Consider the following 23,906-nt stretch of genomic DNA (forward strand, 5'->3'; position numbering starts at 1 on the left):
CAAGTCAATCAAGAAATCTGAACATTTAGAGAAAATGTCATCAGTGTGGGTTGTGATTCTTGAATAAAGAAATGAACATAAAGGTGAAAGCAGTGGAAAAAGAATTAAACATCGTCCTGTTGGGCCCAGCATCCCTTGAGGCTTCTGCTGAGTACTGATTGCTTGAGAAGGAGGGGAAGATCAGAAATGGTAGTGAAAGCAAAAGACAAAAAGTGTATGACTGAAGGAGAAATATGAAAGGGGAGAAAGATCTGGAGGAATATTAGGATTTGCTCTGAAAGGAAGAAGAAATATCTTTTGTTGAAGAACCAAATCTGGCAATGAAGTGGAGCTATTAATTGATTGATTGTTGCTCTCCATGTCTTGTGGCTCAAATGGCGGGAACTTTGCCATTTCCTTTGCATTTGTCTACTGTTTTATGAGGTCAAGTTGCTAGCTCAATGCTCAACCCAATATGGATGGAAAGTGTGCAAGGAGCCAGCCGGATTCAAAGCCAGGTCCACTCACCTCAATGTCCGGTGAGAATGCCACTACACCACCGGCCAGCCTGAAGTGGAGCTCAGATAACTGTGAAAGAGTGATAGTCAGTGTTGTTGGAGTGAGGTATCAAGGGATCATGTGTGAATGCACCTCAAGATGTGACATGAGTTGTGATTCAAGAAAAGTTCCATCTTTGTTAAAGTAGAATCTAAATAAAACTCGGGAGGCCAGCTTCTTATAGTTCTTATTGCGCACCCTCCTGCAGGAGTTTCAGACCCAGTTGTCAGAGGGAAGGCACGTAAGTACAGCCACCATCCGACAAATGGGCCTGTTCCCTCAGGTTACAGCCGTATATTTATACATAGTAAGCCCCATACATTACTGTTGCAAGATGTTATTTGAACTGATACGCCCACCAAGTCTGTTGGTGCAAAATTTAGTTACAGATAAGCAAGTCTGCTAGATCAAGGCTTAATTACAGATGGATGTGCTGTCCAGTCCTTACCAGTTATTCCCTTTGCTAGGCCCTGACTTAATTACTGATGGATGTTCATTCCTGTCTTTATCGGTGAGCCCTCCTCCCCTATTCAAACAAGGGTACGATGTACAATGTTATCAAACTCTCAGTGTCTCTCTGCAAGCTGGGGAGAACTTAGCTTTCTGCTGAAGGTAGAGTTTACTTCAGTTCAAAAATTCTTATTCAGTCCCAATGAAGTGTCTCCGAATCCAGCGTATACAATCAATTCTGTTGTGTCAGTGTGCATACCACAATCGACTTGCTGTTGAAATCTTTGTTTCCTTTAAGTTTGACTATTTCAATATTTTCCTCCCATCTTACAGTGTTTATGAAGCTCAGCTCATTCAAAAATCAGCCTTGTTCTGAGTAACTCTGCATTGTCTTTGATGACCAGTTGAGGCTTTCTTTTTCTCATTTGAGTTATACTGCCTTTCCCAACACATGACATTTGCTATTTATATACCCTCAAATTGTAATTTAACAAACATCCATACTTGATCTTTGGTGTTGACATCCAATTTGATAACTGAACATCTACAGTAGGCATCAGACATGGTTCAATCTCTTGGTTGAATGCATGAAATATCACAGAAAAGTACATATTATAAGGTATTTTTTGCATATCTCGCTGTATTCCAAATTCAAACACTTTACCCACTGCCTTATTTAACACTTTCTTCCGTTGTTTATTTACGTGAGATAGAAATCAGTGGCAAGGCCAGAATTTATTGCCTGCCACTAACAGTCCTTGTGAAGGTGATAACAAAGCCATTTTAGAAGATAGTTGTGAGATAACCACATTGCTATGATCTAGTCACACTTAATTAAAGTTACAGGGTAGATTTCCTTCCCTAAAGTTCATCACCATCTGGATAGATTTTTACAAAAAATTGCTTAACCAAACATGTTCTCCGGCAGTTATGCGTGGGTTGGAGTTGTGTAGTGGAATTGAACTCAGATTTATATTGTTATTCCATATTTCTGGTTTAGAAATCTTGTAGTTTAATTACTATGATAGTCAGTGGCCACTTTATTAGGTACATGAGGTGTTGGTTTATGGTCTTTGACTACTGTAGCCCATCCACTTCAAGGTCTCACAGGTTGTGCATTCAGAGATGCTGTCTGCACACCAGTATTGTAACATGTGGTTATTTGAGTTGCTGTCACTTTCCTGTCAGCTTGAACCAGTGTGACCATTCTTCTCTGACCTCTTTCATTAACTAGGCATTTTCACCCACAGAACTGCTACTCATTGGATGTTTTTTGTTATCACATCATTCTCTGTAAACTCTCGAGACGGTCGTGTGTGAAAATCCCAGGAGATCAGCAGTTTTTGAGTTACTCAAACCACCTCATCTGACGCCAACAATCATTCTACAGTCAAAGTCACTTAGATCCCATTCTCTTCCCCATTCTGACGTTTGGTCTGAACAAAAACTGAACTTCTTGACCATGTCTGCATGAGTTGCTGCCATCTGATTGTTCAGATATTTGCATTAACGAGCTGGTGTACAGGTGTACCCAATAAAGTGGACACTGAGTGTTATATATTAACCGAGCTAATGTTCATTCAACTTTTAAAAAAAATCTCTTGCATCTAGGCAAAATAGACCGAACTATTTTGATTCAGACATACGGAGAAAAATCAAAAGCAAAAAACACAAATTCAATTCGCATTTTAGGGAAAAAAGAACTCTGGGAAGGTATTCATCAACTATGGAAGGTAAGCTTTTAAGAATTTTGCTATTATTGGTATTATTTTCTTATTTATATATCAGAAAATAAATAATGGATCACAAACAAATCCTTTAATCATTGGTTATCATAGAAATGGGGAAAACAGTTTTCAACTCTCAGGTTTGTTCAGCCATTCAGTGAAGTTATGGTTGCTATGTTCCTAATTTCATTGACCCCAAGCTTTTAAAAGGATTGTATGGCCTTGGATTCAGTGGAGAATATGTATGAAATTAAAGTTCATAGAATGATTACACTACAGAAGGGCAATTTAGCTTTGAGTCCTCACTGCTTGTTTTCAAGAGTAACCCAGTTAGTCCCAATCTGTTACCCTCTCTCCATAACAATGTAAATTCTTTACTTGTTGATATTGATGTGGTTGCATTTTGAACCCTGTAATTAGTTCTGCTTTCACCATTCATCTGGTAGCTCATTGCAGACCTTTATTATTTGCCATCTAAAAATATCGTTCTTCTAGCTAATACTTTCGGTTCTTCTGCTAATCATACTCACTCTCTGTCTGCAAGTTCTTGACCTCTGTGCCAGTATTTTGTGCTGTTCTTAATGGATTTAGCTATCACTATTAAATCTCCTTGCAACCTCGTCTGTTCCAAAAAGAATGATCCTAGCTTCTCCAGTCTGTTCATATAACTATGGTACCTCATGCCATTAATCATTTTGGTAACACTATTGCATCTTTTCCAAAGTCTTCTCAACTTAAAGCCTCTAGTTCCAACTTAGTTGCTTTGTTAGAGTTCTGTCTGATTTTTGTTTTTCCCAGAATTTGTTGGTTATGTAAGCAAGAGAGAACAATATTGAAGGGCATACTGTGGAAAGGATCTCACAATCTTTCAGTAAAGTCAAACTTTTATTAAAAATACATTCTTTCCTTTTAAAAAAAATACATTTTCAGAGAATTCTGTGAAGCTAGATAGTAAAGAGTAAAATGTTGCTGTAATAAATGAATTATCTTTAGCTTTCAGGTATAACTAAAGAAATTATAGGTCCGTGTGATTTTCTTATGCAATCTTCTTGGTTGCAGGTGGTTCTCGATCTTCCAGAAGACCTGATGGACGTTGCTGATGATTGCATGTTTCTGTACAGTGGAGGAGACTCCTTGAAAGCTTTAAGGCTTGTCAAAGAAATTGAGACATTTGTCGGACAAAGAATATTTGGACTTACTGAAGTCATTTTAAACAACTCATTGCTAGATATTTACAATTATATTACCAATGCAATATTGTTTGAAGTTGAGAACAATGAAGAACTGGATGATAAAAGGAGAACAAAACCAAAAAAGATGAAAGATAAAAGTGCAAGATTTCATTCAGAACACATTAACCAGTGGAAATCAGTAGCCATGAATGGTAGCTTTACTGCCATTAGTAGAGGGAGTAGAATCACATATGTAAGCTATGATAACTCTGTAGATAGGCTTGAAATGCAAAAAAATAATGAATTGATGGATGGCACTTCACATGGAAAAGAAAAGAAACAACCTGATTTTTTTAGTGTGTCTGAAATTATGAATGAAGATATATCATTAAATAAAAAGAAAATACCAGTGAAGAGAAATTGGCTGGAGTCCTTTGAAAACCAAATAGTAAATCCATCATATATATACAAGGAATCCTTTCCAGATAATTTTTCATCTAATTGTAGATCTGTATCATTCAAAGTCAGATGGAAATCTGATACTGCCAAATGTGTGGATGCATCACCTCTCCTGGTAATATCAGGGAACGATGGCTCAGATGTAACTGTGTACATTGGATCTCACTCTCACAGGATGCAAGCAATTGATGTTCTTTCCGGAGAAATAAAATGGGAAAGGATTCTAGGAGACCGCATTGAGTCATCGGCTTGTATATCCAGATGTGGACACTTTATTATCGTGGGTACGAAACCTGACATCTACTGTTTATAATAATTGAAACAAGAATGACCTTAGGCTCACTCATCCTAGATCCTGGAGCCTTTATTTTATTTTTATCAAGATACTGTGTGGAATAGGCCCTCTGGCCCTTCAACCCCCACTGTCTGCAACCCCCCCCCAATTTAATTCTAGCCTAACCATGGGACAATTTACAATGACCAATTAACTGACCAACCAGTATGTCTTCGGATTGTGGGAGGAAACTGGAGCACCCAGAGGAAACCCACATGGTCACGGGGAGAATGTACAAACTCCTTACAGGCAGCGACAGGAATTGAATCTAGATCGCCTGTACTGTAAATTGTTGAACTAACCACTATGTCACCATCACACTGAAGAATTTTTAGATCTTCTAATATTTATATTAAATTTTAAATTAAGCTCAAGGCAATTTGTGTTGATGTATAAAATGATCACGAGCAGAAAGCAATATTTTGAAACCAAAACTTTTTTTTACACACTGTCCTGATTCCTAATACAAAAACAGGCGAAACAGAAAGATTAACAAATACCAGGGAACTTTTCTTACACATGAAGGAATAATAAAAACAGCAGTTGTGTAACAAAACCCATCATTTTGTAACCCGGAGGACTGGCTTTAACAACTGGTTTCAAATATTAAAGCAAGGGTAGCAGTAATTGCTATTGTGATTTATTTTCCAGGTTGTTATGATGGTTCCATATATGTGCTAAGAAGAATTGATGGGGAAACATACTGGACGTTTTGCACACAAAATTCAGTGAAAAGTTCTCCAATTGTGGATCCTGATGTGGGATTGGTTTTCATTGGATCACATGATCATCATGTCTATGCTTTGGATATTCTTGTAAGGAATCTAAGCAGTTCATTTATTCATAATGAAAATGCAGTTAACAGGAATTAATTTGTTTTAGTTAAAATAATGCATTTCATTGGACTTTTAGGAAAAGATTCTTTTGATCATAAAGCTAATTAGGAGCAAAATACTTCGAAGACATTGGACACAAGAATTAAAAAACTGAAATCTAAGGCTTTGCCAAACTTTGAGATATTCCTGAAGTAGTTAGCATATTTTTGAATGAGCTGAGCTTCATAAACACTGTAAAATAGGAGGAAAATATTGAAATAGTGAAACTTTAAGGAAACAAAGATTTCAACAGCAAGTAGATTGTGGTATGCACACTGACACAACAGAGACGATTGTATGCGCTGGATTCGGAGACACTTCATAAACATGAGATTCTACAGAGGCTGAAAATCCAGAGCAGCACAAAAAATGCTGGAGAAGCTCAGCAGATCAAGGAGCATCTACGGAAATGAATAAACATTTGATGTTTCAGGTCCTCATCTGCATCTCCTCTACCGAACATCTGCCCTCACCCTATCATCCTGCTGCCTTAACAGGGATAGAATTCCTCTTGTCTTCACCTATAATCCCATGAGTTTCTGCTCCACATCATGCTCCACAACCTATCCTATCTTCCATGGGACCCACCACCGAACACATTTTTATCTTCCCCCACTCTCCGCTTTCAGCAGGGATTGTTTCCTCCTTGATTCCTTGTCCATGCGCCCCTCTGCACTAATCTCCCTCCTGGCACTTATCCTTGCAAGTGGAGGAAGTGCTACATCTGTCCATTCAATTCCTTTCTCACCTCCATTCAGGGCCCCAAATAGTCTTTCTAGGTGAGGCAACACTTCACTGTGAACCTGTTGGGCTCTCTACTGTATTCAGTGCTCCTGATGCGGCCTCTACATTGGTAAGACCCAACATAGTTTGTAGGAGCTGATGGCATGAACATCAATTTCTCAAACTTCTGGTAATGACCCCCTTTCACCATTCCCCATCCCCATTTCCGTATCTCACCTTATCTCCTTGCCTGCCCATCACTTCACTCTGGTCCTCCTCCCCTCTTCTTTCTTCCATGGCCTTCTGTTTTCTCCTATTAGATTACCCTCTTCTCAGACCTTATACCTCTTTCACCAATCAACTTCCCAGCTCTTTACTTCATCCCTCCCTCTCCTGATTTCGCCTATCACCTTGTGTTTCTCCCTCCACCTTTTTAATCTACTCACCTTTTTTTCTCCAGTCCTCCCAGAGAGTCTCGGTCCGAAACGTTGACTGTACTTTTTTGCGTAGATGCTGCCTAGCCTGCCGAGTTCCTCCAGCATTTTGTGGGACCACTTTGTTGAGCACCTTTGCTCCATCCACAAAAAGTAGGATTTCCAGTGGCCAACCATTTTAATTCCAACCCCTACTCCCATTCTGAAATGTTGGTCCATGGTCTCCTATACTGTCACAATGAGGCCACTCTGAAGTTGGAGTAACACCTCATTTCCTGCCTGGGTAGCCTCCAACCTGATGACATGAACATGGACTTCTCATACTTCTGGTATTTTTTCCACCTTCCCCTTCCCTCTTCAATTCCCCACTGTCCCCCTCTTACCTCTTCACTTCTCACCTGCCCTTCACTTCTCCCGGGTGCTCCCCTCCTTCCATGGTTCTCCTATCACTCTCCTCTCCTATCAGATTCCTTTTTCTCAAGCCCTTTGCCTTTTTCACCTATCACTACCCAGCTTCTTTCTTTATTCCCCCTTCCCCACCCACCTCGCTTCACCTATCACCTTCTAGCTTCTACTCTTTCCCCTCCCACCACCTTGTTGTTCTGGCTTGTATCCCATTGCTTTCCAGTCCTAATGAAAGGTCTAGACTGGAAATGTTGACTGTTTATTCATTTCCATATATACTGTCTGACCTGCTGAGTTCCTCCAGCATTTTGTTTGTGTTGCTTCAGAGACATTTGCAAGATTATGGGATTTCTCTGTGTTCATACTGAGGTGTGTTAAGCAGTTTTGAATCCAGTAGTTTAGGAATTAAATTTTCATCAAAATTCGGCTTTAGAGCATGTCTGTCTAAGCTAATAATTCAGTGGATAGTTTTATCAAAATTTTCAAATCAGGCTGTTCGTGACAAACAGATTATTGTTTATCATAAACATAAAATATTCCTTTTAAGTATCACAACTAAAATTCTGTATATTCATACAAGTTTTCCATCTATGAATAGGATAAAGTTTGTGTCTGGAAATTGCACTGTGGAGGAGGTGCAGTGTTCTCAACTCCTTGCTTAAACAAATATCCAAGATTACTTTATGTGGCAACACTCGGGGAATCATTGATAGCTGTCAATCCAGTAAGTATATATGTGCTACCCACCCTTCAGTGCATGCTACCACATTTGTCTGAGAATCTATTTAGTAGTTCAAATACTATATCATACAATTAGATAAATACATTTGACAGAATTTATATTTTAATTAGGACAATGTAAAGAATTTTCCATTCATAATTAATGAGTAAATTCAAGTTATATCAGAAGCATTAAAGTTTCATGTAGATTAACTTCTGGACAAATTATATCCATGGTATTTTTTCAGAGGGATTGCATATATTAACCATATAACAATTACAGCACGGAAACAGGCCATCTCGGCCTTTCTAGTCCATGCCGAACGCTTCCTCTCACCTAGTCCCACCGACCTGCACTCAACCCATAACCCTCCATTCCTTTCCTGTCCATATAGCTATCCAATTTTACTTTAAATGACAATATCAAACCTGCCTCTACCACTTCTGCTGGAAGCTTGTTCCACACAGCTACCACTCGCTGAGTAAAGAAGTTCCTCCTCATGTTACCCCTAAACTTTTGCCCCCTAACTCTCAACTCATGTCCACTTGTTTGAATCTCCCCCACTCTCAATGGAAAAAGCCTATCCACGTCAACTCTATCTATCCCCCTCATAATTTTAAATACCTCTATTAAGTCCCCCCTCAACCTTCTACACTCCAAAGAATAAAGACCCAACTTGTTCAACCTTTCTCTGTAACTTAGGTGCTGAAATCCAGGTAACATTCTAGTAAATCTTCTCTGTGCTCTCTCTATTTTGTTGACACCTTTCCTATAATTCGGAGACCAGAACTGTACACAATACTACAAATTTGGCCTTACCAACGCCTTGTACAATTTTAACATTACATCCCAACTCCTATACTCAATGCTCTGATTTATAGAGGCCAGCATACCAAAAGCTTTCTTCACCACCCTATCCACATGAGATTCCACCTTCAGGGAACTATGCACCATTATTCCTAGATCCCTCTGTTCTACTGCATTCTTCAATGCCCTACCATTTACCATATATGTCCTATTTTGATTAGTCCTACCAAAATGTAGCACCTCACATTTATCAGTATAAACTCCATCTGCCATCTTTCAGCTCACTCTTCTAACTGGCCTTAATCCCTCTGCAAGCTTTGAAAGCCTACTTCATTATCCACAACTCCACCTATCTTAGTATCATCTGCATACTTACTAATCCAATTTACCACCCAATCATCCAGATCATTAATGTACATGACAAACAACACTGGACCCAGTACAGATCCCTGAGGCACACCGCTGCACACCGTCCTCCAATCTGACAAGCAGTTATCCACCACTACTCTCTGGCGTCTCCCATCCAGCCACTGCTGAATCTATTTTACTACTTCGATATTAATGCCTAACGATTGAACCTTCCTAACTAACCTTCCATGTGGAACCTTCTCAAAGGCCTTACTGAAGTCCATATAGACAACATCCACCGCTTTACCCTTGTTAACTTTCCTAGTAACCTCTTCAAAAAATTCAATGAGATTTGTCAGACATGACCTTCCACGCACAAATCCATGTTGACTGTTCCTAATCAGACCCTGTCTATCCAGATAATTATATATACTATTTCTAAGAATACCTTCCATCAATTTACCTACCACTGACGTCAAACTCACAGGCCGATAATTGCTAGGTTTACTCTTAGAACCCTTTTTAAACCATGGACCAACATGAGCAATACACCAATCCTCCGGCACCATCCCCATTTCTAATGACATTTGAAATATTTCTGTCAGAGCCCCTGCTATTTCTACAATAACTTCCCTCAAGGTCCTAGGGAATATCCTGTCAGGACCCGGAGACTTATCCAGTTTTATGTTCCTCAAAATCGCCAGTACTTCCTCTTCTTTAATCATCATAGTTTCCATAACTTCCCTACCCGTTTCCTTTACCTTACACAATTCAATATCCTTCTCGTTTGTGAATACTGAAGAAAAGAAATTGCTTAAGATCTCCCCCATCTCTTTTGGTTCCACACATAGCTGTCCACTCTGATTCTCTAAGGGATCAATTTTATCCCTCACTATCCTTTTCCTATTAATATAACTCTAGAAACCCTTTGGATTTATTTTCACCTTACTTGCCAAAGCAACCTCGTATCTTCTTTTAGCTTTTCTAATTTCTTTCTTAAGATTCTTTTTACATTCTTTGTATTCCTTGAGCATCTCATTTACTCCATGCTGCCTATATTTATTGTTGATATCTCTCTCTTTCCGAACCAAGTTTCCACTAGCCCTTGAAAACCATGGCTGTCTCATACTTTTAACCTTTCCTTTCAACTTAACAGGAACATAAAGATTCTGTACCCTCAAAATTTCACCTTTAAATGACCTCAATTTCTCTATTACATCCTTCCATAATACAAATTATCCCAATCCACTCCTTCTAAATCCTTTCACATCTCCTCAAAGTTAGCCTTTCTCCAGTCAAAAATTTCAACCCTGGGTCCAGACCTATCCTTCTCCATAATTATATTGAAACTAATGGCATTGTGATCACCGGACCTGAAGTGCTCCCCAACACATACCTCCGTCACCTAACCTATCTCATTCCCTAACAGGAGATCCAACACTGCCCCTTCTCTAGTTGGTACCTCTATGTATTGCTGCAAAAAACTATCCTGCACACATTTTACAAACTCCAAACCATCCAGCCCTTTTACAGTATGGGCTTCCCAGTCTATGTGTGGAAAATTAAAATCTCCCACAATCATAACCTTGTGTTTACTACAAATATCTGCTATCTCCTTACAAATTTGCTCCTCCAATTCTTGCTCCCCATTAGGTGGTCTATAATATACCCCTATAAGTGTTACTACACCTTTCCCGTTCCTCAATTCCACCCAAATACCCTCCCTAGACGAACCCTCTAATCTATCCTGCCAGAGCACCGCTGTAATATTTTCTCTGACAAGCAATGCAACACCTCCCCCTCTTGTCCCTCCGATTCTATCACACCTGAAGCAACGAAATCCAGGAATATTTAGTTGCCAGTCATACCCCTCCTGCAACCATGTTTCACTAATAGCCACCACATCATACTTCCAAGTATCAATCCATGCTTTAAGCTCATCCATCTTTCTGATAATGCTCCTAGCGTTAAAATAAATGCATTTAAGAAATGTTCCACCTCTTACTCTCTGTTTATCACTAACGGTGCAAACAACTTTACTATTTTCTTTTTCTTCCTTCTCCCCTACATCTGTTCCTACACTCTGGTTTCCCTCCCCCCTTGTATCTATGTATAAATATTCTATGTTTAAAGTGGATATCAATTTTATTTTTTCTGCAATCATGAATAAAAATACAAGAAACAACAGTATTTAGACTACGAATTTTTTTAAATGCAGGACACTGGAAGTGCAGTTTGGAAACGTTGCTGTGGCAAGCCCTTATTTTCTTCACCACAGTGTAGTTCTCAATCTGTGTATGTAGGTTGTGTTGACGGGACCCTATATTGCTTTAGCCATAATGGTGATCAGGTACTGTTTGAATTGCTATTAAATATGTAACAAATATTTTGTCTTGGTATGGAGTAAACTTGGCCACATTTTTAAATATGTCTAAAATAAATGTAAGTAACTCCTTGAATTTTCAGACCTTATTGTTCCAAGTATTTGTATGTGTTTGTTGACTAATGTTATAAGAAATAGTTCATGAGTACATTTGTTGAGTAGGCGGGATTCACTCGGGTGGTACACTAGTCTAATTCAGAAGGTAGTAGATTTGGGAGAAGACTTGAGGCAGTGATCTAAATTGATTCTTTAATACGTTTAATGAGGACACCTTAGAACTGAGCCCCTTCAATCCTTAGATACAGAGGATCTATTAAAGGAAATACTTTCTGGTCAACGCTTGTCTCTCCAAAGTCCTCACTTTACAACATTCTTCTCATGTGCTTGTGTTGTACTTAACTACAAAGCAATAGTGGCTACTTAAGATGTAGAATTGTCTGTGAGGTTGTGTGGATTTAAATTCTTATATAAGTAAAATGTGCTGTTTAACAAATTTTTTTTCTTTTGAAGCTTTGGCAATTCTCAACAGGAGGCCCTATCTTTTCTTCACCGTGCATCTTTAACCTTTCTGCGACAGATCAGAAAATCATATTCGGATCTTATGATTCTTTTGTGTATTGCTTGAATGAAGATGGAAATCTAGAGTGGAAGTTTGAAACAACTAAGCAAGTATATGCAGTTCCATTTATTTTTCCCAACTCTGATTTTCATGATGGAACTTTGGTTGCTGTGATTTCTACAGATGGAAGCTTATGGATCCTTGATGCTGCAACAGGAGAATTGATTACTTCATATTCCCTTTCAGGTGAAGTTTTTTCTTCACCAGTCTTATGGGAAAAAAAACTTATTGTCGGTTGTAGAAATAACTTTGTCTATTGTTTGGAGATGTCTACAGCAGAACAAAACAAAAAAAAACCCTTGAGTGAATGTGAGTACTTCACTGAGTAATTAATTCCACGTTCTATGCAAAACTTGCCTAGGAATTATGAATGCTGGTCATAATTCAAACACTGGCAGTGGTGAAATGTGAACTATATTTACAGCAGTTTTTTGTGAAACCAATATCACATCAAAAAGCATATCGTCAATATTCAGAGTTACTTAGAAAAGTATGAAATTAGATGGATTTCGAACAATATCCTCTTTGCAACTCTGACAATCAGCATACTTTTCAGATGTGAGTGAAAGATTACTATTACTAATGAAAGATGGATATTAAAATGACATTAGATTTCATGATAAAATTTTAAGCTAAGTAATAAGCCACTTCTGTTTATTATTACTATCTTGACACTGTGATACGTGTAAGTTCTGTGTAATGGTGATGTTATTTTAAGTTGTACAAGGGAGAACTATAAGAACCAGACCTCATTGTTAAATATTTTGTCAGTGAATAGACAATGATGTTGAGCCATCTGCTTTAGAACAGTGAACTGGATTATTATGAGCAATTCTGGTTTGTCATACTGTAGGAAGCTAGAGAGGATGCAGAACAGATTCACAAGGATGTGCAGGACAGACTTGATGGGGCTGGGATTTTTTTTTTCTACAGTGAAAGGAGCCGAGGGTATAGATAAGGTATGGTCACAGTCTTTTCCCAAGGTAGGGCAATCTAAAACTAGAGGAAAAAGAGTTAAGGGGAAAGATTTAAAGGAGACTTGAGGGGAAGGTTTTTCCATACACAGGATGGTGGAAATATGGAGTGAACTGCCAGAGGAAATGGTAGAAGCAGATAAATTAGCAACATTTGGACAGGTTCATCGATAGGAAAGATTTAAAGAGATGTGTGCCAAATGTAGGCAAATGGGATGTGCTGCAGAAGGCACTTTGGCAAACATGGACTAGTCGAGCCGAAGAACTGGTTTCTATTTGGTATGATTCCACGGTTACATTACAAAGGTTTATTCAGACTTTGCAGTTTCTTGTTATGTTTCTTTTGAGAATTAGTCTCCTTTCTTCATTATGTCATTGTACTGCAACCATCTCAACCAAGGTGTAGCCATGATGACTCATTTTATTCTCTTGCTTTTTGTAATGAGTTCTTGGGATAATGGTGCTTTGTTTAGATCTGTACAAAATTCTAGAGGACTGACTAGCAGACCAAAACAAAGCTCCCTGAAGCAAAACAAAATTTATTGGTTATTAATATTGCAATATTTTAAGCAAAAGACATTAACTTTATATTAATAAAGTACAGTGGATTCTGGTTAATTGGGCTTTCAGGTAATCAGGGCAGCTGTTTAAAGAACAAAACTTAAATCAGGAAAATAGCCAGGATTCCCTTTATTTGAACCACTATGCCACTTAATTGGAACAGGAGACTGTTGCCGAACAGTTCCTAGCTAACATTAGTCGTGTGCAATTGTGTGACTATTAGACATTACACCATGCTTAGAACAATCTATTTTTTAAAATAGCATTAGTTGTGTGTTTGTCTTCAAAAAGCAGTGCTTTTTTGTCACTGAGAGTTGGAGAAAAATGAGCAGCAAGACAATTTGGAACTATTTTGCTCACTGATGCTTGAAGCATTCAAGCTTGGAGATGCCAGAAATGGCTGAGATCGAAAATGAAGCGACTTCACTACTTCAAGTTAGAAATTGCAAAAAATTTGAAGGTATCTTGAATGTACAATGAAAATGAAGATTTGGAAAATGCAATAATCTAAATCATTATAGGAAGGCAGTCTGAACTAGGTATCTGCGCTGATTTTGTTCATTTACAGTCAATCATAAGAACATGGCAGATTAATTACTCTGATAACTATTAGGAACTAATACAGTTTTATAGTACTGTGGAGGTAATGGTAGTGTGCTGATTTCTTCTGTATTTCATTTAAATACATAACCTATTATTCAGTTAATACCTTTTAACTATTTCCATGAAACTGCGGCTAATTGGGCCAAAAAGTACTGGTGCCGATGTCTCCCAATAAACCTGAATCTGCTGTATTTGTGTGTTAATTCCTATGGAATTATGTAAATAGTTTAATTATCTTTTGTGATTTCGAAAGGTTACAATTTATATGTATGGAATAGAATCTGAAATATAATAAATCAAAATGTTATAAACAGTATTAATATGTTTAAAACAAATGGCTAGGAGAACTTGCTGCAACTGTGGAGGCAAAAGAAAGGTCGGCTTTTTGCATTGTGACCTTAGGTTGCCATAAGTTCTGATGCAGGGTTTTCACCTGAAACATCGACAATTTATTCCAGCCCAAAGACGCTGTATGACTAGCCGGGTTTCTCCAAGACATTACTGTTCGTCCAGATTCCAGCATCTGCAGTCTTCTCTCAGAATCAGAAGCAGGTCTATTATCACCAGCCTGTGTCATGAGATTTGTTAACTTAGCAGCAGCAGTTCAATGTAATACATAATATAGAAGAAGAAAAAAATAATACAATAAATAAGTAAATCAATTACTGTATGCATATATTGAATAGATTAAAAATCGTGTGAAAAAACAAATATATTTAAAAAGTAAGGTAGTGTTCACGGGATCAATGTCCATTTAGGAATCTTCAGACTCATAGTGAAGTTATTCTTCAAAATAGTGAAACAAATGATGCTTAGTTATGAGAAATCTTTTGTTGAGAAGTTTCTAGTACCCAGTTGCATTGGAGAATCATTCACTAATACTAAAGTAGGTGATAATTTGGTGTTTTGAAAATATGTGACTGAATAAAATCTAATTGCCTAGAAAGATTTAGGTGTAGCACTTCACGACACACAAAATCATTTGGGACAAAGCAGCTGCTTGATCTGGAGACTGACCCCCATTTTAACTAACTGCTCGCTCAATTCAGTGGCTTAGGCTGTCATTCCTTTTACTACCAGCACACTATGATATCTTTGTTTAATGTTCAGAAGCCATACTGCAGCAACTCTAGACTTCCACAGAATGTTTTAAATCCTGTCTTCAGTGTCTAGAAACATAAACTGCATGATAAAAATTTTGCCTCCAAATTTATCTTCATGTCTCAACACACTGTTTAACTTGGACATACATCATCCTCCCAATATTACTGGATCAAAATCTTACTCTAATGTTATTGAACTGTCTTCACATAAACAGCAAAGCTGGGTTTGCTAATGACAGCAAATGCTGAGCTTGCAAACAAAGTTCATATTAAAATGAATTTTTCTTTTTTAAAAAAGAATAACATACTCCTTAGTAAATGTACTTACGCTTGCTTGTTGAGTAGAATCCAGCTGTTGCTAATGGATAAATACTTGAATGTTGCTCCATAATAACTCCATAATGGAATGCCACTAGATGGTGCCAAAGAGTAGTTCATTTCCCACCAAACACTGTGTTGTTCATGATTATGATTTATACTTTTAGTTCATTTGGAGAGTGTAGTTTACATTCGCAAGGCCAGAATTTATTTCCCTTCCCTTATAAATTTTGAGGACGTGGTGCTAACCTTGAACCACTACAATCTTTGTAGTGAAGGTATTCCCAAAATCTTTTTCTGCTGCAAGTTTCATGGCTTAGATCCAAATTAGCATGGTGTTAACTTGGGTCACAAAGAAAAGATGGTGTTCCTATGAGCTTGCTGTCCTTATCCTCTAATCCAGTAGGTTTGGCAGACCTTTGCAGAGAACAGCATCTTTGTAGATATTTCGTACAGGAGTCATATTGCCATTGTGATGGAGGGTGTGAATGTACTATTATGTCTGGAATTGGGTGATGACTTACTTTTACTTAAGCCCATCAGCCCTTCTGGGGCATAGGCCACGGACAGCTGCTCGCCAGAGTTCTCTGACTTGGGCCAGTCTTTTAAGTTGTCAGGTGTAGCCAATCTTCTTTAAGATCCTTCCTCTCCCAGGGATAAGGTCTTTGGAGCTTCTGTTGGCATTTTTTGTTTTGCAGCTCTGGGTTTTTTAATGAATGGGGTTGCTAGCCCCATGCCCAACCTTTCTCTCATAGCTGGGCTTGAGACCACCAGTGGTGGAGTTTGTGGTGATGACTGATTTGACATTGTAAAAGGATAAATCATTATCATGAACAGTAGTGTTTGGTGGCGAATGAAAATACTTTGAAAATACTCAGGCTACAGCTGGTCTATTGTGAAGTCAAATATGGCATTCAACCACAACACACTCCTAAGCAATATCTGTTTATCCATTAATCACACTTCGGGAAATATATATTCCAGAAACACGGCTGGATCTGCAATGTCTGATAGGTGGTGTTCCTGAGGACAGAACATTTCTTCCCATCAAACCAGGGAGGCATTTTAACTTTTTAACAAACACACAGACATTTAAAATCTGTTAAAACTTTTGTGTATAATTTAATGTTTTGTTTAATAATCAGAAGTACTTTAATACAGCAAGGAATAATCACCATTTTGCTTAGACATAAAACATAGGAGTAGAATAAACCATTTGGCCTATGTTTTCTTTTCTGCCATTCCATCATGGCTGATCCATCATCCCTCTCAACCCCATTCCCCTGCCTTCTCCCAATAGTCTCTAATGCCATGATTAGTTAAGAATCTATCAACCCTCTGCCTTAAACATACCTAATGCTTTAGCATGCACAGCTGTCCATGGCAATGAATTCCACAAATTCACCACCTTCCGGCTAAAGAAATCTTTCCTCATCTTTATTCTAACTGGACGTCTCTCAATTCTGAGGCTGTTCCCTCAGATCCTAGACTCCCCCACCATAGAAAACTTCCTCTCCACATCCACTCTATTCAGATCTTTTAATATCATAGTCATAGTCATACTTTATTGATCCGGGGGGGGGAATTGGTTAATATTTAATAGGCTTCAGTTTTTTAAAATAAACTTCTGCAAGTGCAGGCCCAGAGCCATCAAGTGTTCCTTATACAATGCCTATAAAAAGTATTCACCCCCCCCCCCCCGAAGTCTTCATGTTTTATTGTTTTACAACATTAAATCACAGTGGATTTAGTTTGGCTTGGTTTTTACATTAATCAACATAAAAAGGCTGGTGTCAAACTGAAAACATCTCTACAAAATTATCTAAATTAATTACAAATATAAAACACAAAATAATTGATTGCATAAGTATTCACCCCCTTTAGTATGACACACCAAATCATCAGTGGTGTAGCCATTTGGTTTTAGGGTCACATAGTTGGTTAAATGAAGAACACCTGTGTGCAGTCAAGGCATTTCAATTGATTGTAGTAAAAATAGACCTGTATCTGGAAGGTCCAACTGCTGGTGAGCCAGTACACTGGTCAAAGCTACACAATGAAGACAAAACAGCACTTAAAACAACTTCACATAAAGCTTATTGAAAAGCACAAGTTAGAAGAAAATTTCCAAGTCACTGAATATCCCTTGGAGTACAGTTAAGCCGATCATCAATAAATGGAAAGAATGTGGTACAGCTGTAAATCTACCTCAAGCAGGCTGTCTGCAAAAAAAAAAACACGAAGTGACTGTGCAAAAAGAGGGCGAGTGAGGAAGACACCAAGAGACATATAACAACTGGAGGAATTACAAATTTCAATGGCTAAGATGGGAGAGACTGTGTATGCAACAACTGTTGTCCAGGTGCTTCACCAGTCACAGCTTTATTGGAAAGTGGCAAAGAGAAAGCCACTGTTTATAAAAAAAACTCATGAAATCTCTGCTAGAGTTTGCCAGCAGGCATGTGGGAGACTCTGAAGTCAGCTGCATGATGGTTCTGTGGTCTGATGAAACCAAAATTGAGCTTTTTGCCCATCAGTCTAAACGCTATGTTTGGCATAAGCCAAACACCATACAAAAACACACTATCCCCACCATGAAGCATTGTGGTGGCTGCATCATTCTGTGGGGATGCTTCACTACAGCAGGCCCTGGGAGGCTTGTGAAGGTAGAGGGTAAAATATATGCAGCACAATACAGGCAAACCTTGGAGAAAAACCTGATGCTATCTGCAAGAGAACTGTGACTTGGGAGTAGATTTGTTTTCCCGCAAGACAATGATCCCAAGCATAAAGCCAAAGCTACACAGGAATGGCTTAAAACAACAAGGTTATTATCCTGGAGTGGCCATGTCAGAGTCCTAACCTCAAGCCAATTGAGAATTTGTGGCTGGACTTGAAAAGGGCTGTTCACTCATGATCCCCATACAACCTGACAGAGCTTAAACAGTTTTGTAAAGTAGTTGGAAAACAATAGAATATGAAAGGAAAATCATGTCTGACGAATCTCATAGAATTTTTTGAGGATGTAACTAGTAGAGTGGATAGGGGAGAACCAGTGGATGTGGTATATTTGGATTTTCAAAAGGCTTTTGACAAGGTCCCACACAGGAGATTAGTGTGCAAACTTAAAGCACATGGTATTGGGGGTAAGGTATTGGTGTGGGTGGAGAATTGGTTAGCAGACAGGAAGCAAAGAGTGGGAATAAACGGGACCTTTTCAGAATGGCAGGCGGTGACTAGTGGGGTACCGCAAGGCTCAGTGCTGGGACCCCAGTTGTTTACAATATATATTAATGACTTGGATGAGGGAATTAAATGCAGCATCTCCAAGTTTGCGGATGACACGAAGCTGGGTGGCAGTGTTAGCAGTGAGGAGGATGCTAAGAGGATGCAGGGTGACTTGGATAGGTTGGGTGAGTGGGCAAACTCATGGCAGATGCAATTTAATGTGGATAAATGTGAAGTTATCCACTTTGGTGGCAAAAATAGGAAAACAGATTATTATCTGAATGGTGGCCGATTAGGAAAAGGGGAGGTGCAACGAGACCTGGGTGTCATTATACACCAGTCATTGAAAGTGGGCATGCAGGTACAGCAGGCGGTGAAAAAGGCGAACGGTATGCTGGCATTTATAGCGAGAGGATTCGAGTACAGGAGCAGGGAGGTACTACTGCAGTTGTACAAGGCCTTGGTGAGACCACACCTGGAGTATTGTGTGCAGTTTTGGTCCCCTAATCTGAGGAAAGACATCCTTGCCATAGAGGGAGTACAAAGAAGGTTCACCAGATTGATTCCTGGGATGGCAGGTCTTTCATATGAAGAAAGACTGGATGAACTGGGCTTGTACTCGTTGGAATTTAGAAGATTGAGGGGGGATCTGATTGAAACGTATAAGATCCTAAAGGGATTGGACAGGCTAGATGCGGGAAGATTGTTCCCGATGTTGGGGAGGTCTAGAACGAGGGGTCACAGTTTGAGGATAGAGGGGAAGCCTTTTAGGACCGAGGTTAGGAAAAACTTCTTCACACAGAGAGTGGTGAATCTGTGGAATTCTCTGCCACAGCAAACTGTTGAGGCCAGTTCATTAGCTATGTTTAAAAGGAAGTTAGATATGGCCCTTGTGGCTACAGGGGTCAGGGGGTATGGAGGGAAGGCTGGGTTCTGAGTTGGATGATCAGCCATGATCATAATAAATGGCGGTGCAGGCTCGAAGGGCCGAATGGCCTACTCCTGCACCTATTTTCTATGTTTCTATGTTTCTATGAAACTTCAGGCATTGTATGTTAACCCTTTCATTGCTGGGATTATTCTCGGAAACCTCTTCAGGACCCTCTCTAATGCCAGCACATCATTTCTTAGATAAGGGGCCCAAAACTGCTCACAATATTCCAAGTATGATCTGACCAGTGCCTTATATTGCCTAAGCAGTTTTGTATTCCAGTCCTCTAGAACGTTAACATTGTGTTTGCCTTCCTTACTGCTGACTCAACCTAAAAGTTAACCTTTAGGGAATCCTGCATAAGGATTCCCAAGTCCCTTTGCACCTCTGATTTTTAAATTTTCTTTCCATTTAGAAAATAGTCCACACCTTTATTCCTTGTGCTATCTGTGATTTTTGTCCATTTCCCAATCTTTCTAAGTCCTTCTGCAGACAGCCTGCTTCCTCTATTTTGTCTGCCCCTCAACTTATCTTCATGTAGTCCACAAACCTGGCCACAAAGTCATCAATTCCTTAACCCAAATCATTGACATACAACATGAAAAAAAGCTGTCCAAACACTGACCCCTGTGGCACAAAACTAGTTACTAGCAACCAACCAGAAAAGGCCCCGTTATTCGTACTATTTGCCTTCTGCCAGTCAGCCAATCTTCCATCTATGCGAGTATCTTTCCTCTAAAACCATTGGCCCTTATTTTGTTAGGCACCCTCATGTGTGGCACCTTGTCGAAGCCTTCTGAAAATTCAATTAAACAACATTCACTGAATATCCTTGTTATTTCCTGAAAGACATTCAACAGGTTTGTTAGGCAAAATTTCTCCTTTAGAAAACTACACTGACTTTTGCCTATGTGCCTCCAAGTATCCCAAAACTTCATCCTTAATAATTGACTCCAACTTATTTCCAACCACTGAAGACAGACCCCCTTCTTAAAGAGTGGAGTTGCATCTGTAATTTTCCAGTCCTTGGGAACTATTCCAGAATCCAGTGGTTCTTGAAAGGTCATTACCAATGCCTTCACAACCTTTTCAGCTACCTCTTTCCGAACCCAAGAGTGTAGTCCATCTGGTCCAGGTGACTAGGTAACCTTCAGGCTTTTCAGCTTCCCAAGCACCTCCTTAGTAATAACGACGACTTTCATTTCTGCTTCCTGACTCTTTTGCATTTCTGGCATTCTGCTAGTGTCTTCCACAGTAAAGAATGACGCAAAATCCTTATTGAGTTCTCCGTTTTTTTTTTGTCTTCCATTACTACCTCTCCAGCGTTATTTTCCTGTGGTTTGATATCCACTGTCATTTCCTTTTTACTCTTTATACATCTGAAAATAACTTTTTATATCCTCATATTATTGGCTCACTGCCCTTCATATTTCATCTTTTTTCTCTTTACGGCTTTTTTTAGTCGCCTTCTGTTGATTTTTAAAAGCTTCCTAATCCTCTACCTTCCCACTAATTTTTGCTACCCTCTGTCTCTTTTATGCAATCTTATTAGCCACAGTTACCTCATCCTCTCTTTAGAATACTTCTTCATCTTTGGGATGTACCTTTATGGCACCTTCTGAATTTCCCTTAGAAAGACCAGCCATTGTTATTCTGTCATCTCTTCTGGTATCCCCTTCCAATCAACTTTGGCCAGCTCCTCTCGTGTGCCGCTGTAATTCCCTTTATTGTACTGTAATACTGATACATCTGTCTTTAGCCTCTCCTCTAATTTTAGGGTGAATTCAATCATATTATGATCATCTGCCCCAAGGATTCCTTTACCTTAAGCTCTCTAATCAATTCAGAATCAGGTTTATTATCATCGGCATGTGATGTGAAATTTGTTAACTTAGCAGCAGCAGTTCAATGCAATACATAATATAGCAGAGAGAAAAAAATAATAATAAATAAAATAATAAATAAGTAAATCAATTACTTATATTGAATAGATTTTAAAGAAATGTGCAAAAACAGAAATACCTTTTCAAAAAAAAAGTGATGTAGTGTCCAAAGATTCAATGTCCATTCAGGTATTGGATGGCGGAGGGGAAGAAGCTGTTCCTGAATTGCTGAGTGTGTGCCTTTAGGCTTCTGTACCTCCTACCTGATGGTAACAGTTTGAAAAGGGCATGCCCTGGGTGCTGGAGGTCATTAATAATGGACGCTGCCTTTCTGAGACACTGTTCCCTGAAGATATCCTGGGTACTTTGTAGTCTAGTGCCCAAGATGGAGCTGACTAGATTTACAACCTTATGCAGCTTCTTTTGGTCCTGTGCAGTAGCGCCTCTATACCAGACAGTGATGCAGCCCATCAGAATGCTCTCCACGGTACAACAATAGAAGTTTTTGAGTGTATTTGTTGACATGCCAAATCTCTTCAAACTCCTAATAAAGTATAGCCACTATCTTGCCTTCTTTATATCTACGTCAATATGTTGGGACCAGGTTAGATCCTCAGAGATCTTGACACCCAGGAACTTGAAGCTGCTCACTGTCTCCACTTCTGATCCCTCTGTGAGGATTGGTAGGTATTCCTTCATCTTACCCTTCCTGAAGCCCACAATCAGCTCTTTTGTCGTACTGACATTGAGTGCCAGGTTGTTGCTGCAGCACCACTCCGCACAGATTGTAGTCTTCCAGTTAGGAAGTCGAGGTACAGAGGTCCAGGTTCTGAAACCTCAATTCCAGTTCATTGCACTGCACACCATCCAGAATTGCCATTCCCTCAATGGACTCAACCACAAGCTGCTCTAAAAAGCCATCTTGTAGGCATTCTACAAATTTCCTCTTGGGATCCAGCACCAAATTGATTCTTCCAATCTACCTGCATATTGATCATGACAGTGCCCTTTTTACATACCTTTTCTATTTCCCATTGTAATTTGTAGCCCACATCCTGCCTACCGTTTGGAGAGCTGTATATAGCTCCAATCAGGGTCTTTTTACCCTTGCAGTTTCTTTACTCACAAGGATTCTATGTCACCTCTTTCTAAGGATTTGATTTCATTTTTTACTAAATGAGCCACCCCACACCATCTGCCTTTTGATACAATGTGTATCCTTGGATGTTAAAATCCCAACTATGATCTTTCAGCCACAACTCGAGATGCCTAGACCATCATTCCTGCTAATCTCTTAACTGCACCACAAGATCATCTACCTTATAGCATATACCTCTTTCATTTGGATATAACACCTTTAATCCTATATTCATCACCTTTTTTTGATTTTAGCCCTGTTACATTTTAACTCATCCCATTGAGTGCAATTTTGCCCTATCATTTACATGTCCTTCCTCAGTTTCACTGCATATTGCATCCACTTGTATACCAACTGCCCTAACCACAGCCCTATCACTCCAGTCCCCATCACCCTACCAAATTAGTTTAAATCCTCCCCAACATTTCTAGCAAACTTGACTGCGATGACTTTAAGTGTAACTCATCCTTTTTAACAGATCATATCTTTCAGAAGAGATCCCAATGAAGCCAGAAACCTGAAACCCTGCCTTTTGCACCAATTCTTCAGCCACACATTTATTTGTCAAATTATCCCATTCTTGCCCTCACTGGGATTTGGCACAGGCAGCAATCCAGAGATTACTACCCTAAAGGTCCTGCTTTTCAGCTTTCTGCCCAACTCCCTATATTTTCTCTTTAGGGCCTCTTCCCTTTTCCTACCAATGTCATTGGTGCCAATATGCACCATGACTTCTGGCTGTTCACCCTCCCCCTTTAGAACACTGTTGACCTGATTTGACACATCCCCGACCCTGCCATCTGAAAGGCAAATGTGTCCCTTTCACATCCACAGAATCTGCTTTCTGCCCCTCTAAATATGGAATCCCCTATCACTACTGCACTCCTCTCCCACCACCTCCCCCTTCCCTTTTGAGTCACAGAGCAAGACTCAGTGCTAGAGATTTGGTTGCTGCAGCTTCCCCCAGGTAGGTCCCCTCCCCAACAGTATCCAAAGTGGTATACTTATTATTGAGGGGAACAGCCTCAGGGGTACTCTGCACTAGCTGAATATTCCATTTCCCTTTCCTGAGTTATCTCAGTTATCCAGCTGTTGCAATTTAGGGATGACTACCTTCCTGTAGCTCCTATCTATCACCTCCTCAATCTCCCATATGAGCCAAAGGTCATCCAC

At 39.3% G+C, this 23,906-nt stretch overlaps 1 protein-coding gene across 2 annotated transcripts in view; it reads left to right on the forward strand.

Moving 5' to 3' along the window:
- The window catches only part of aasdh (aminoadipate-semialdehyde dehydrogenase), a 34,466-nt gene extending 19,014 nt beyond the window's left edge, over nucleotides 1–15,452 (forward strand). The window contains exons 7-12 of one of the 2 annotated variants that reach the window (XM_063043087.1): nucleotides 2,599–2,720; nucleotides 3,774–4,629; nucleotides 5,331–5,494; nucleotides 7,715–7,840; nucleotides 11,211–11,342; nucleotides 11,886–15,451. In XM_063043087.1, the coding sequence (XP_062899157.1) occupies nucleotides 2,599–2,720; nucleotides 3,774–4,629; nucleotides 5,331–5,494; nucleotides 7,715–7,840; nucleotides 11,211–11,342; nucleotides 11,886–12,323 (1,838 nt within the window). In that variant the 3' untranslated portion in view covers nucleotides 12,324–15,451. Of the gene's footprint in view, nucleotides 1–2,598; nucleotides 2,721–3,773; nucleotides 4,630–5,330; nucleotides 5,495–7,714; nucleotides 7,841–11,210; nucleotides 11,343–11,885 lie in introns of both variants that reach the window. The other variant, XM_063043086.1, reaches the window with a different exon arrangement.
- The last annotated feature ends 8,454 nt before the right edge of the window (nucleotides 15,453–23,906 follow it).

The sequence above is a fragment of the Mobula hypostoma genome, chromosome 3 (genome assembly GCF_963921235.1).
Source record: "Mobula hypostoma chromosome 3, sMobHyp1.1, whole genome shotgun sequence".
Taxonomy (NCBI): Eukaryota; Metazoa; Chordata; class Chondrichthyes; order Myliobatiformes; family Myliobatidae; genus Mobula; species Mobula hypostoma.